This window comes from Pyxicephalus adspersus, chromosome 1 (assembly GCF_032062135.1).
Source record: "Pyxicephalus adspersus chromosome 1, UCB_Pads_2.0, whole genome shotgun sequence".
Lineage (NCBI taxonomy): Eukaryota > Metazoa > Chordata > Amphibia > Anura > Pyxicephalidae > Pyxicephalus > Pyxicephalus adspersus.
This window is the reverse complement of record NC_092858.1, coordinates 148109612-148126420: the sequence shown is the minus strand read 5'-3', so window position 1 is coordinate 148126420 and position 16809 is coordinate 148109612. Positions and strand designations below refer to the sequence as shown.

The following is a 16809-nucleotide window of genomic DNA, read 5'->3' as shown; positions in this document are numbered from 1 at the left end:
CAAGAAATCCATTCCAGGTATGTTGGATCACCCAGCTTCACTGATGAAAGTGTATCTTCTTCAGCCCTGGAGAGCTTTAATAAATCAGGCCCATTGATGGTCTCATGGTCTCATGATGCTGAAGACAGCAAGCTGATATCAGAACACAATCAGGTATTTATGCAGGTTGTGTGTACAAATTCATGTCACCGTACCTCAAAACTATCCCTGATTTGTAGGGATCAGTCCTCTTTCAGTCCCTCTGGCCTGAGGTCAAGATGCTGTTTATCATTTTTAGGTCAGTGTCATGATAAATGCTACTGGACATTTTAAAAAATTTGCTTCAAATAGCACTGAAATCAGACTTATCATATCAGTTGGTTGCTTTTTTGTTTTTTTTTCAAGTGAACCTAATGGCATAGGGAGGCAAAAATAGCCAACCAAGCAAATATGAGGCCCTTTTCTGCAGTGATCAGGAAGTGAGTGGTTGTCACTGGGAATGATGGAGTTTTTCAAGGATATAGAGAAACTTTATTTCTAATTGTAGACTCAAAGGTGTAAAAAATAAAAACTTTTTTTTGACTTTGGGTTTGCTTAAGAGGATATAATAATGTACACCATAATAATGTACCAAAACACTTCTGACCCCTTGAGACATGGACTCCATAGCCTCTGAAGATGTTCCTGTTGCTTTCTTCTCACAGTGCATCCTGCTGCTATCTCTTTCCCAGGTCAATGATGCCCCAGCAATTCAAATGATCTAAAAAAGAAAAAGAATTTATTATAAATAGTATGTTATTGTGTACCACAATGGACGTGTACAGGTTGGCATCTGAAGTGGGGAGTTTTGGAGAAGACCTTGTAAATAATTAATTGTGCCTGCTATATCGCTCGGTAGATTCCAAGTCATTTGTGCACTCCATGTCATCCATAAGAACTGTTAGTTGATCTGTGGGCAATAATGATGACACGAGGAATGTCATGGCACAAGGGGTGATGGGATTCACCAAGGTCTGCTTCACCCCCCTCCAATACTGCTGATGCCAGTCTGTCACAACTCTATTGAAGTATACGGTATTGTGTTCTATAAATTATGTACTGTATGTTGAAAAAAAAAAACACACAAATACCACAAGAACATGAAATTATTATTAGATATGCATATTTTTTATGTCCAGAGGTCCTTACACAAACACTTAACCAATCTGGGCATGCATGTATGTCCACCAACATGTCACAGATGACCTCTGGGTTGTCCTGTCTTACATTCATGTGAAGTCTATAACAGGAAAAAATATTGTGGGGGGGGGGTGACCTCCTTCCAAATATACCAGCCCACCGACTCACTATGCCTTTAGGGGAACCCCTTGAAAAAAACTTCCAGGTCTTCAGGGAAGCCCTCCTATAATTACTATATCCGCAGCTCACAGTACATTAGCATGAGGGTCAGTAGGGAAGGACAGTGGGAAGAATGTCACCCCCACAAATAGCCAAAAATCTCATTGGTGTCACTTAAACTGACCTGAGAGTCTGAAATTTCTCATTGATCAAACAACCCCCAGCAACCTCTGCAGAAACCCTGGATGAGAAATACTGATCCATAGTGACCACCATCTCTGGGCTGAAAATTATTGTAAATCCTAAATTTTGAGTTGTCATTGGATCAGGAAAAGATAAAGGGAAACATTTCAATGAGAATGTTTTTTTTTTTTTTTGCTATGACAACTACAACATGCTTTTCCTAACTTTGGAGAAATTTGCTTACAATTTTTGTTGCGTCTACAAGGAAGAAGCAAAGGTAAATCTCCCCAATAAATTAGAGACGAGGAAATATAAAATGTATAAAAACAACCTTAAGCCATGTTCAGGGTAGCTGTAATAAAATGCAGCAAGGTTTACCCTTCTAGGGCTCCTTACAGACCTGGGAGCGGTAATAGGAGATACAAGCAGCTGCAAAAGTCTAGCAAATAAAAGTTTTTTTTTCACTATGTTTTAACCCCGAAAACACGAAAATGCTAAAAAATTCTTACATAGGCTGTGAGAAGCCATATAAGTCTATGGAGGTGGCAGAGGTAGCAAACTGTCCATGCTAAAATAATTCATGGTAACCCTGCCGCATGCCCATTTCTTTCAATGTCAGCCATTTTTTGCAATCTTTTTGAAGCGTAAAACCACCTCATAGTTCTTGTAAAATGGGCCAATGTCATTCCAGCCTTGGAGGGGAAGCTTTTGGCTTTTGTTGGCAAGTTTTTTTTTTTATTGAATATTGTGGTTTAGGGTCAGGACTTGTTGTGTGAAGTTTTTATTTGTGTTTTGTGTCAGCTGTGGGGAGGTTTCCTGTCAGGCAGTGGTGGGGTATTTGTGAGGTGACTGCCCTGTCTCTGGGGTAACCTGCACACCATGACAGGATTGTTGTTATAAAGCAGCACACACTGACTTTCCTTGTAGGATAATTCCCAGGATAAGGGCCCCAGCCCTGGTGAGGAGGAGAGGTGACAGGAGCTGTCCATTCCCTATATGGAGGGTGTATACAGGGTGTATGAAGGGTGTATACAGGGTGAATGGCAGCTCCTCTCTCCTCCTCCTCCTGCGTCTGTCTCCCATTTCCTTTTCCCATACCCCGGGGGGGTGAAGCCTGGAATATGGCGCCTCCCTCTGGATGGGCGGGGCTTCGCTCAGTTTCCTGCAGCCGATACGGTCAGGGTGAGCTGCAGATACAGACGGACAGACGGGCGGACAGGGATCGGTCCGCTGGCGGGGTCACCTCAGTAGCGGCGTCCTAGTGGAGGCTGCGAGGACGGCGCTCCTCTCCTCTGGTCCCCAGACACACAGCAGCAGCTGCCGGCTTTCTGTGGACTGGTGCAGGCAGAACCCGGCGCCCTGGCTCAGAAGGTGATCCCCTCCTCTCCTCTGAGGATGTCTCGGAAGGTGCAGAGGGGCGAGGTGTGTGCGGACTGCAGTGCCCCAGGTAAGTCCGCCATGACTGCCCACCTACCCCCATCCGCGGAGCCCAACTACCGGCATGACGTACCCCGGGCCTCTGCGGGCATGTCATAGGCCTGCAATGTACATCAATGGGGGGCCCAGCATGGCTACTGTGTGTTGTCATGGGAGATCACCCTGCACCTTACAGGACCACGTGACAGCCCAAAATCTCATACTTCACTGGCTGCATGCTGATCCTGGGGCTCACTGACCTGCACCAAGTGCTGTCACCTGATTGCCTGTCATGCTGATCCTTGGAGTCACTTACCCGCACCAAGTTCTGTCACCTGGTTTGCTGTCATGCTGATCCTTGGGGTCACTGACCTGCACCAAGTGCTGTCACCTGACTGGCTGTCATGCTGATCCTTGGGGTCACTGACTCACACCAAGTGCTGTCCCCTTTTGGCTGTCATGCTGATCCTCCTGGTCACTGACCTACATTAGCATTGTGACTTCACTAGCAGCATCCTTTACAAGGTTATGATGCAGCAATAGTACAACCAGGGGCCCTCAGTTAGTTAGGGGCCCATTTAAAGTACTGTGCTTTAATCTGTGCTGTAGTCACCGTCTGACCCCGGTACCCATTGGACCATGGTGAGCTCCTTGTATAGCAGGCTGATCTTCACGTAGATGGGTTCCTCCATGTTTGTGTTGGACCCTGGCTCTCAACCACTAATAGCCATACTAGAAGATGTTCCTGTAATAGCAGCCAGTGTGTTCCTCTGACCGGTCCACACGTCTTACATCTCTTGTGCTGTGATAACATTCATGTCAGGTTGTTGTAGAGTCAGAACTATGATGACAACAAAACCTTGGATTAGAGCTCTCCTTTATTCTAGAAGTTCTGTATGTTACATGCTGGCACTGGGGTGACCACACGCTCTGTCATTGCAGTTCCCCTTTATTTCAGTGATCCCTGACATACATGTAGCGTGTATTCATACATGTTACATTCTGGCAGCACTCCAAGAGTTTTGTATCGGTCCTAAAGTGAACCTGTCATGTACTCGGCCCCTGTGCCGTCCTCTGTATAAGTGAAACCCTTTGCTGTTCTTTGATTTCTTTCTGATAACTGAACTATTCCTGTGTACTGGCAGCAGTGCCGGAACCCAAAATCTGCAGGGGTGACCGAGGCGTCTGAAAGAATGACAGCGATATGAAAACTGCTTTATAACTTCTTTTTAAAGATGCCATCCCCAAAGTTCTGGCGGTCCACTTGTGTGTACTTTGTGGGTCTCTAATACTCTGTACACACATCAAACGGTGCCTGAGATCAATGCTATTCACAAAAATCAGACGTGTACTGTGGTTTTTCATCAATCTTCCACAACTAGTTGATAAATGATAGCAAATGACCTGTTCTCCCCTCTACATTGAACAGAATGGTGCTGTGTGTACAGTGCTCCATCGTTCATCTGTTGCAGGAAATGATCATGAAAGATCTCGTGTGTGTATTGAGATTTACAAGTGCACTCGCTAGCATAGATGAGTATTACAGCTCTGGGATCTTTTCAAAGCATATTTTCTGTGACAGGTTCTCTTTAGTAAGTTGCCATTGCTGACTTAATTTCTGACAATGCTCATTCCCTGGATGCAGTGCAGATAAAATCAGAACTTTCTGGATCTTTGATCTGGACCTTCTTCACCTGCATGCTTGTTGCTGGGTACTCGGACTGATCCGGCACTGTCAGAGTGAAGTTGGTATTGGCAGGTGAGTCACCTGGGGTCACAGTCCTTCATTGTGATTAATGAGGCTCCTGGGAATTGTTGATCCCGACGCAGCCGCTGCCATTTTGCACTTTGCCCTGGTCTGCCCTAGAGAGGTGCCCAGCAGGTCTGCTTGTCTGTGCTGGGAATATTCTGGGGTCACGCTCTGCCCCTCCTTGCTGTGCAGCCTTTTTGTGTGTTGTGACAGTGCAGATTTGCCGTGTTCATTACACTGTGAGAAGTGAAGTCACTGCTGGCACATTGTACGCCTGATGTGTCTGTCAGATGCTGGGTATAAAAGAGCAGGCATATGGCGTCACGTCTGAGGGCCTCCAGGGAAAGGATGGATTTGTCTCGTGTCCCCAGTGTGTGTCACATCATGTCTGCATGGCTGCCCCATTATATACCCTGGCTGGTGGTGCAACTTTCTATAGCCGTTGTCAGGGTTTGGAAAAAGTTAATTGCAAGTTCTTTGACCTGGTTCTTCTACAATTCAATACAATCTGCATTTATACGCTATGATAAAAGTTGTATCTATTGTGTTCATATAAACCCTAATGTGTTTATATGAGGAATGAGTTTATATTTCTGTTCATTTCTTCTGAGGAAGAAGGGCAGATTGTGGCATCTGTCTGCCCTTGAGCCTAAAGTGCAGTGTAATTTGTAACCGCGTCTTGAATGCAAAAAGAACGGTCACCGGGGATCGCCAACATGTTACCATTCTGCGTCCTTTAGATTGTACGCCCCGCTGAGAAAACTTTTCATGTGTGACCCTGAATCCCCACATCAACTGTTTTCATAGACTGAAGAAGGAGAGCCAGGCACTGATTTATTTAAAAAAGCTTTGAAATATTTTGCGCTGCCTTTTGGATTTTCGGATTATAGGAAATACAGCAGAAATGATGATAGTGAAGAAAGGGGTCTCCCCCCCCCCCCTTGGAAGTCCCCACTTTAGCGTTCCATATAAATATAATACATTTCTTATTATAGGCTAGCAATGCTTTTTGTTCAACAGCATCTTGTTGATTTGTATGGGATGCCCAATACAGCACCTTACAAACAAATAGTGGCCACATGCCCCTGTGTGCCGTGCTGCAATGAAGTGTCTGGGGTGTCAATGACAATAAATGGAACCCAGCACACCAGTGCATATGTTGTGTGTTGTTTTCACACTCATAGCAACATCTATCAATGATTGAAATACAAGTTTGAAAAGTAATGAGGTGTGTTGTTATTCATTGTAATGGTTCTAAAAGTCTTCAGTCCCATCACACATTCTGTTGTCAGGTCAGTGAAGTGCTCGGTGGATGGCAAAATTATTGCTTTTATATTTCTTAACTTTATGCAGCAAAAGGATTAGAGTCGAGGATATGAGGAATATTCTTTGTTCTCACAATGATAAAGCTTGTTTTTACTTATCAGACATGGTCCATTTATTACTGTTGCTATAGCTGTGGCCCACCATATAGTTTATAGATTACAATGTAGCAGTTATAGGTTATGGAGTTTGTGTGACAAGCTCAGCTGTCATTCCACATCTCATAAAATCACTGGCAGAAGAAAAGTAGGGGAGGCTTTGAACAGAGCAATGCACACTTCTGTGTACTCCAAGATCCACTTTTTTTTTTTTTTTTTGCTGACCGGGTTTCTGTAAGCTGTTAGCCTCTTTAAAACAATGGACATTATACGGTACAAAAATACTTTATTTAACTTCAGTCAGTAACCTTTTGTAAAAAGTTTAATTATTGGGTGGTAAAATTAGAACAGTATAGCAAAGCTCAGCATCAGAGTGTTCTGTCACTTCTTTGTAATGTGGCTGGTTGGTGGTCCAGTAGCCAATCCTAGGGAGGCTGAGGCAAGGTCCACTAATCTGAAGATACCTTCCCCTTCCAAAATAAAAAAAAAAAAATCTGCCCACCTATACGTGGGAGTGCCGTTACTGGATCCCAGAAAAGTGGGGAGAAGTCATCGAGCGTTGTGCAAGAGCACATTTTTTAGGGGCTTTGGGTTTCCAGGATCCCAGAAGAAGGCGTTGACCTGCCCCCTACCTTAGTGAGCTCCCTGCAGATAAAAGAAGTATAGCTAATATTTTTACTTTTTTTTTTTCTCTCCAGAACAGGAGATGATAGGAGGTCTTCCAGTTAGGATACGTATTCCAAGGGAAGCTGAGGGTAGATCCACCTACAATGGGCAATTTCAACTAACTTCTGTTTGCATGTGTGCACCAGGAAGTGAAGAGAAATTTCCAAAATGGTACACTGACAGAAAAAAACTTGGCAGGGTTTTCACATTTTTAACCCTTTTCTATACTATGTATAAAAAGAAGTCTGACACAGGCTCTGATTTATTAAAGCTCTCCAAGGCAGGAGAGGATACACTGTCATCAGTGAAGCTGGGTGATACAGCAAAACTGGAATAGATTTCCTAAAAGTCATTTGCAATTTGTTAGCAAATGTTTTCAATGCTGGACCAGATCCACTTCAGGTTTGCTGGATCACTCAGCTTCACTGATGAAAGTGTATCGTCACCAGCCTTGGAGAGCTTTAATAAATCAGGCCCATAGTCATGGAATGTAAGCTGCAGTTTTCTATTCCAGACATATGTAGTAGTTGTCATTCATTTATATAAATATATATATATAAAAAACAACATATAGCTGTAGTTCTTCTAAGCTTATCAGTCTGTGTAAAAATCTTTGGTATACGCCATAAGAAACTGCAAAATCTCTTCCATAACTCTCAGAGTCCTGTTTGAAAACCTGGGACTTCTAGCAAACTTCTGTTGCATCATATTAGATATTAATGCATTACTAAAGGATTTTTGTTATTGAATGCTAGAAGGTAGGCTGTTATTGCAGAAGAAATAAATGCAATAAAATCTTTCCTTCCTGCCAGCAATTTTCTTTGTAACGTACACTAGTGTGCAGCTTGGTGTGAAATCTCAACATTATTATTATTAATAAACAGGATTTATACGGCGCCAACATATTACACAGCGCTGTACATTAAATAAGGGTTGCAAATGACAGACAGTGATACAGGAGGAGGATAGGACCCTGCCCCGAATAGCTTACAATCTAAGAGGTGGGGGAAGTATCACACAATAGAGGGGCATTCTAAAGGTAGTAGGGATAAGTAACTCATTGATAGGCCAACCAAGAAGACTGAAGATGGCAAACCTGGGAGACCACCAGAAGTACACATGGGTGGCTGCCACATGGATGTGCACAGAGTTACATTGCTGGTGAAAGGCTCTGTTGTAGATGGATGTTCCAAAATGTGCAAATATTCTCTCCATACTTGCTCATAATATCAAGAGCACTGGACACTTCAATGCATTTAGTTCGATTTTAAATCCAATCTGTAACCGTTAATTTAACTGTCACGTATCTTTCAAATAACCTGACCCTTAAATTGTAACATGTAACCTTAATCTAAGCCAGTTTGGGTATTTGCTACAGTAGCTATTGGAAGGGCATGCAGGCATTTATAATTCTATCACAGAACTGCCTTAGCTGTCAATTTCCCCTCCTGATCTGAAGAAGGCAGCAGATCTGGAATAAATGACAAACACATTAACTCTTGCTAAATGGCTGCATGAACTGTAACTGGGAGAAGTCTTGACATTGCTTGCACATGTCAAACTACTAATGCAGCCCAGCAACAATGACTGGCTGTCCCAGCTTCCCCAAAATGTTCCAGTCTGAAAAAGAAGGATCAGAATGAGTTCTGACCTGAGTGAAGCCATTGTGTCACAGTGTGGAGTAGAAATAATTGCTGCATTGTATCCCAATACGCGTTATGTAAGAACCTGCAGAGAACTGCAGAAGAAGGCTAGAGAGACGTGTACCTAAATACCATTCCTTTCAGTAACCTCAATCAGATCTTGGTTTAAATGGCAATAACAATAGGACTTTAGCAACACAAATTTCCTGAATATTCTATCTGTCATGAAATCCTCTGTTTATTAAATAAAAAACACTGCTTTCTGTTTTATCCCGATCTGCAGCATTGTCACTGAGAGAAGGCTTGACTCGTGAATCTGCATCTTGAGTTTTCTGTTGTTTTTTTTATTGCCTTGTTGCGCAGTTTGATATGCTAACAAGTTTACAAATTAACTGAGGGGACTATAAAGAACAATATATAGAAATACAGAAAAAACATTTTCTGCAATCTAAATATTGATGTTCTCATTAGATATCAGTGTATTGGCACTTTAATTGGCACTTTAATCAGTGTATCACTTTAATTGGCATCACAGACCCAAAGGTTTCACCTTACAAACTGAACGTGCAGTATTCATCTATAGTTTCATCAGTAACTGTAGTACCAGGACTACCTGATTAGTGACTCGATGTAAATTGGATGGCTTAGGTACTACGTAGATTTTGGTTGCAGTAATTCTGAATCAGATTACATTTTTGAGGGTCCATTCACAGGTCAGGATATCTAAATACCTAAAGTGAAAATAAACTTTTCTCGTCTTTAAGATGTATTGCCTATCCTTTCATAGTTGGCTCTCAGGAATAAAATCCCAGGCGTATGTATGAAAGTTGTCATTCCAGCTCAGCCAATCAAGATGGCCAAAGATCCCAAACCCATAAGGGGACAAGACCGTAGCAATTATGACAAATTTCCTGAATATTCTACCTGCCATGAAATCCTCCCTGTTTAATAAATATGCTTTCTGTTTTGTCCCGATCTGCAGCATTGTCACTGAGAGAAGGCTTGACTCTTGACTTTTCTGGTTTTTTTTTCTATTGCCTGGTTGTGCAGTTTTTTTATACGCTAACGAGTTTACAAATTAACTGAGAGGACTATAAAGAACAATATATAGAAATACAAAAAAAAACGTTTACTGCAATATCTAAGATATCTAAAATCATATAACATTTTTGAGGGTCTATTCACAGGTCAGGATATCTGAGTACCTAAAGTGAAAACAAACTTATCTGACTGTTTGCAATCGTCTTTATAATTTATTGCCTATCCTTTCATAGTCGGCATATGAAAGTTAAGTCATTCCAGCTCAGTCAATCAAGATGGCCAAAGATACTAATCCCATAGGGGGACCGGTGAAGGTTTTTGTCTTTGGTGTTGACCTTTAGGCAAATTGCTTTATAACAGTAAACATATATGAATTTATGACATGTATAAAGAAAGTTTGTGATTTTTGGAGTAACATTGTTGTAATACCTACCTCTTGTATAGACAGATAACATTTCTATTTCCTAATTTACATTACTGATGGTCATCTCCCTAATCACCGGATAGAGATACCACCATTCTATCCAGTGAGGGTGCTGAAGGTGACAAGAAAAAAGAAAAATTGCTAAGCCAGAAACTATGTGTGTCTCCTGTCCTGTACACACATTTTAGCCAAATTCCTCAAACTGACATCCATCTCCTTACCGTGGCATCTGCCAAAGCAGGATGTTTTAGGCAGAAAGTGAAATGGCTTTTCTTGAAAGATGATTTGTTAGAAACAGGAAAAATGGGCAAATATAAGGATCTGAGTGAAGGGCCAAATTGTAACGCTAGACAACCAGGTCAGAGCACTTCCATAATGGCAGGTTTTGTGGGGGATCAGCAGTATGCAATTGTTTGTGTCTACCAAAGAATGGAAACTGACAACAAAGTAATGTGAGGCTCATTGTTGCCTATTGTGGCCATGATTAGCCTATCTGGTCTGATCCAACAGAATAGCTACTGTGGCACACAGGGCTAAAAATATCGGCACATCACAGCTTGCCACGTATACATTGCCAAGTGCCCATGCTGACCCCAACAATTGCTATAAGCACAGTGCACTCCTGAGCAACTCAACTGCACCATAGAACAATTAGAAGGGGACCTGGTCTGATAAATCACATTTTCCTATAGAGATGGCAGCAGGATTTTATGTACCAAACTCCCCAGGACACTTTCCAAGGTCTTGTTGCGTCCATGCCTTGATGGGTCAGAGCTGTTGTGATGGCACAAAGGGGGCTATACATTAATAGGGGGTTTTAATGCTTTGATTTCATTCATCCATGATCAACTTAGACTGTTTGCTTTACACTTTTTCTTTCTTTCCTCCTACCTGCTTGTGTTTTTTTTTTGGCGTTTCCTATAGTATGTCCCTAGGAGAGCAACACCCTTCCCCCATTTTTCCTGTCTGTCCATCATCTGTTCATGGTTCAAACTTCCAGATAAAACTGCAATGTAACTATGTTTTCACAGAAACAGAAAGTTATTTTGTATATCTTGCATATGTAAATGAATTTCATGGCAGTTGTGTATTGAAGGTTAAAGGTTAAGGTACCTTGCGATCCATCGCTGGGGTTTCTGCTGATGGACCTTGGTTAGCAGTGTCATAATTACATTGCTCACAATGTATGTCTAGACAAGATTCCGTGTTTATACAACTTTGCCTCTTCTTGGAAAGACTATGGCAGGATGTCCTTGGCAATCCAGATGGGGGAACGCATCAATTAGTTTCCTAATTATTGCAGAATTAAGTTGTCATTTTCATTTTTGTGAAGTTGATCATACTGAATTCTTCATACTAGATGATTACTAATATTTGTCTATAGACTATATTTGTTTAAATATGTAGTGCACAGGTTTGAAGTAACAAGCAGCAGCCATATTTCTGAGGTTTTAGGAGCTTTGAGGGCCCATATAATATAAAAATACCAGTTCTTTTGGCCATTCTCTTCCAATCCTATTATATCTTTGGTTCAATTACTTATAATAAAACTCTCTGCCAGTTTTCTAATCACTGGTCCCCAATCCACCAAATACACTTCTGATCTGTACCTGTGCAAGGCTTGGATAGAGTACAAACTCATCATAGGGCTGAATGTAGAATGCATGGTGCGGAATGTCCAGCTCAGAATTTAAAGTAGAGCTAAAACCAAAATAAAAACCTACCTTTAATCAGTCTATCCATCGGGAGATTTCTTTCATCAGGTCCTGGTAACCGTCTTCAGCCCCGCGCAGAGGAAGTGCCAGGCGCCAACATCTTCTCTCTTCTTAGTTTCTTCTTCCTACGTCACTCAAACTTGCACTGCCCATACATTGGATCAGCATTTTTTTTTCCATTGATGAAAGGGTTCTGAGTTTAGGTCCACTTTAAAAAGCAGCACTGCTCCTCAGATGGCATATTCCCTGGATTTATGAACAGATGAGTATAAACAAGACAGGCAGGGAAATCTTTAATATTTGCTGCAAAGTTTTAGAATGCATTCCTTTTAGTGAACTTCTAGTGTAAATTGTATTGTGAAACTGACCTCTCTTGGTCATGTTGACATGCATAATCAAGTCACTTTACATCCTTTATTGTCCAAATGTATTAAACAACTGTTCTGATGAATATTTTATTATATTGGTCAAACATTGATTAGGAATGCCTGCTTGGACAATCAGGAGGGTTGTTTGGCACTAAACCAAACAGTAGGTGGTTAAGCGCAAGTTTAAAACTTCTTTCACATTTTTTTTTACATGGCTTATATGGTGGGAGGCAGTTCCTGGCTACCGACAGCCAATTGGAACTCCCACGCTGTTTATTATGACTTCACAGCTCTACCCATTGTTAGTTATTAAAAGGAAGTGTTCTACTACCTCCATATGGTTATCCTACCTGCCTTTAAAATGTAAAAACACAATTTCAAGTATTTGAAAGTACAGTTGTAATAGGAGCAACTGTTATGAATGGTTAGGATCAGAGGGAAAGCTATACAAGGGAGGAAAAGGTAGTCTTCCTGGTATGGTAATTCAGCAATCAGAAGCTTATGTCCCCCTCTCTGTACAACAGAAATCATAGCAAGGGCCAATGGCTTTGATAGCAAATCATAGCAAGTTTTGATGGCTCTGCCATAGTAAGACAAACCATTTATTTGTAAAACAGGATTTGTTTCCTAATAGTAATAATAATTTACTTACTTACAAAGTGAAATAATTTTATTTCATTTTAAGCCATGGGAATAATTATATTAAACACGTGCACACTTCTGATGGAACAGATAGTGGCCCAGTCTTCAAGTAGGACCAGTGTCATTCCATGTCATGTGCTCACCATAATTATTACTTTTTGCAACATCAATTTGAGTTACAACCGTTAAAATCTCCCCCTGAAAATTGCTTAAATCAGTTGTATGTGTTCTGCAGTGCATTTGTGTGAATGTCCCTTACCCATCACTAAGCCTCCTTACCTATTCCAACTTTTTTGTAGTTATCATTATTTTATTCCTTTTCTTACTGATTGTTCCCAACCTTTTATGTGTTTCATTAGGGTTTTAACCCTTCATACCTCACCACAAGCTTTTCAGACTGATTCTTTATAGTGAAGTTTTGCTGAGAAATTATTTTGATAATGTGTTAACCAGCATTAAAATGACCCGTGGCTTTGTGGCATCATATTGTGTCTGATGTTTGCTTGTGAAATATAAAGCCATGGCTTGTTTTTGTTTCAGTGTCGTCCTACCTTTTAAGTATACGGTAATCCTTTCATCTGAAAGTTCTTTGTTGGCGTGGAGTTTTGTATAATTAAGACCACTCTATAGTTTTGCTTTGCTAGACTGTCTTGCTTGATTATTAACCTTATACGCCTTGAGAATGATTAACTTCAAGTTGGGTATAAAAGGTGAAATTTACAGAATTCTTCTTCCTTGTACCCCTTCAACCAGTGCAAAGAATTTAGATGTTTTATTTTCTTGGAGCCCAGACCCCAGGTTTTAATGCTTGCTGAGTAAATCAAATGCTGCCTATTTGTTTGTTGGGGGATGTTTATACTACATATCCCAGTTCTGCCCAAATGTCTGACACATTACTATCTAAATGAGTTATTCTGAATAATGGCCACCTTAATAAACTGACAAGTGCATGTTCGAACCTTTGGTATGGCATTATAGGTGTTCAGAACCACCATGATCATATTATATCACTTTGGGGAAGTTATCTTAAAATTTTACAAAAGACAAAACATTTTATTTTCTTTTGTGTAGAAAAGAAAAGTATTGACTGTTCTGCCACAGTTATATGGGAGATTTTCTTTTTTTTATTGTCGCCAAAACATAACAGGATATAAACTGAATTCTCCCTAAAATGAGAGAATGTCCCACCCATGATGATAATAACAGAACATAACATTTTGGATTCTTCACTTTCTTACAGCAACAATAGTCCCAAAAGTTAAAAAAAACATTTGGGTTGTAACACTTTCCCACTCTATTCAGAACTTAGTGTATGTAATCCTCAACAATTAATTTCAACAGTAACTAGAAGCATTTTGTTATAACTTAATTAAAGTGCAAAAAAATAAAAATAAAAAACTGTTGAACTTGTGTGAAATACACTGCTGCCCTGTGTAAGATGCTTGTGTTCATTCAAATACCCCTCGTAGTCCTTGTCATGTGCTACAGGAAATTTGACTTTTATTTTGTAAAGTTGAGGGAGGAAGTACCAGAGTAAGCAAAAGACACTTGGTAAGGACTGACACCACTTGGTCCACAAAAATGTTGTTTGTTGTCAGCTTACAACAGGAATAAGTGCAATTTCTTGGTGCATTTCTAGTAGAACTAAATTCTGGGTATTTGCAGGGATCAACTTGTACTTCTAGGGTTTTTAGGTGGTTAAAACACAAGAAGCGTGAATATGTTGCTGATAAGTACTGCATGGCCTACTTTTTCTTTTTTACATTGATGCTTTGGGACCTGTTCCATTATTGTGTTGTGATTAGGGAAAAAAAGGAAAAAAGATGTGTGTTTAGAAGAAGTGTTTGGGTTCCATTCAGATTGCAGCAATGCACGATTAGTGTTGATTGGCCCATAATGTGACCTTGTTGACCTTGTAACCAAAATGGAACAAATCAACCATGTAAAAGAATAAAGCAATTCTCTATACATTACTGCTGTCTGACACTTCCAGGTGTGTTGGTTTACTGTTGTGTTACCTATTGCCCTATACTTATTTTTCTTTAAAGAGGTAGTAAACCCAAAACAAAAAAAAAATTACTTTTAATCCGGCAGATTAGTCTATCCGTTAGGAGGTTTCTTCCATTGGGTCCCATGTCCCGTTGTCTGTCTTTGGCCCAGTGCAGAGGGAGCGCCAGGCGCCAACATCTCTCTCCTTCTGGGTTCTTCTTCCTATCACCTGACACTGCGCAGACGCGAGATTGGGTCATGTAGATTGGGGAAAAAATGTCCGATCTAGCTGCGCATGAGTGAGATCGGCATTTTTTTTTTTATTCATGAAAGGCCTTTTTTTCTATTGATGAAAGGGCTTCCGAGATAAGGGCATGCGCAAAAGGAGCAGCCAAGAGCCTCCCGGGATACGTAACATGGGTATCCCGGGAGGCTCTGTGCTCCCATTAAGGCAGTGCGGTGCTGCACTTTTTTGTGTGTGTGGGTGTTGCACTTAATAAAAAAACAAACAAACAAAATATTACTTTAAAAAAAAGGGCTTTATGTAAAGTAAAAAATCTGAGTTTAGGTATGTTTTAAGTTCTCTGAAGATAAATCTAATCGTATCAGACAATAAAAAGCTAACTGGTGTACTTGGTGTCTTAAGCTACGTACACACGGCAGATTTTTATCGCCCGATAATCGGCATCGGCCAAATATCGGGCGAAAATCTGCCGTGTGTACAGTCGGTGTCGTCCATCGTCCGAACGACCGTCCTGCCGGATCCACGGACGATGGACGACAACCGATCCTAATGAAAGGGAAGGGGAGAGCGCGCAGCAGGGTGCCGCTCCGTCGCTCTCCCCCTCCCCTCTCCATAGAGCAGAACGGTGCTGTATGTACAGCACCGTTCATGCATCGTGTAGTCCTTTGTCGTTGGAAAGGATCGTGAAAGATCCTTTCCAACAACAAAAATTGCAACTGTGTACGCAGCTTTACTCCAGTTTGTCTGTCATTTTTTTTTACATTCTCTCCTGACTTTTGAGGTAGCAGAGATCAGTTACATATGTTTAATCTTATGCATGAAACCAAATGGGTGATGTCTTTTTATGCCCTTTGTAACCAAATTGCTGCTGCCTGTTACCTTTGTAAGAAAAAGTAGGTATAAAAAAAGGAATGTTAATGCCATGGGAACTACTGTTTTTTTTGTTAATCCCATACGATGAGATTTGCAATGGATAGGTGATGGACGAAATTGTGATACACAAGAAGGCTTGATTGTAGAAAATCAGAAAGTAAAGTTGTATTTGACACTATGAAAACTAAAGATTGACCACATGATGGAAAATGTACTGAGGTGTGGGCTGCCTTGCTAACCTCTCCTGGCAATGCTACCCTGTTTCCCCGATGATAAGACACTGTCTTATTTTTTTTTGAAGGCCAAAATATGCTCTAGGGCTTATTTTCAGGGGGATGCCTTATTTACCCATGAAGAAGACTACAGCCATTCATGTCCACTTCTGATCAATCTGTGCCAATCATTGTCCCCTTCTGATCACTCATGTGCAATTCAAATTCCCTTTCTGATCACTCTGTGCCTTTCAAATTCCCTTTCTGATCATCTTGTGTCATTCAAACTCTCCTTCTGATCACTCTGTCATTCAAATTCCCCTTCTGATTACGCTGTGCTTTTTTTCTATTGCACGGCAGTTAGGACAGGGGAACAGCAGGTGGCGCTGTGCCGGCTTCTTTCGCTTTGCTTTACAGACAGGAGAAAACACGATGCTGGCAGAGGAGAGAAGAGAGACGCTGCAGCCAGACACACGCAGGATCCGGGTATCGGGTGAGTATAATATTTTAATTATTTTTTTTGGGTGGCTTATTTGCGGGGGGGGGGCTTATTTTTCATTTTAACATGAAAAGGGGGGGCTGTCTTATTTGATGGCCCTGCCTTATCATCGGGGAAACACGGTAGTTCTCTGGCTGTTATGCACATGCATTGTCTCCAGTACCAAATCACCGGCCAGGAATGAGCATGCATATCTGGTTTTACAACTTTACTTACTGCATGCTGTTTCTGGACTATTTTCTCGGTATCCACTGAAGCCGGGGAAAGATGATGGCCTTTTTAAAGAGGAGGGCCGAAAGACCCTTATTTCTTTTGGGAACAAGTTTTTGTTTCTGTTGGATATTTTAAGGAGCATGTGCACTGAGAAACTTATGTGGACCACCACAGCTGACTTAACTGCTAGTTA

General features: G+C 41.1%; 1 protein-coding gene across 1 annotated transcript in view; it reads left to right on the top strand.

Annotated features, from left to right (window-relative positions):
• Positions 1 to 2653: 2653 nt before the first annotated feature.
• Positions 2654 to 16809, top strand: part of GIT1 (GIT ArfGAP 1) — a gene marked incomplete in the record, with an annotated part of 90326 nt that continues 76170 nt past the window's right edge. The window contains 1 exon segment of the mRNA XM_072430690.1: positions 2654 to 2947. Within this exon segment, the coding sequence (XP_072286791.1) occupies positions 2896 to 2947 (52 nt within the window).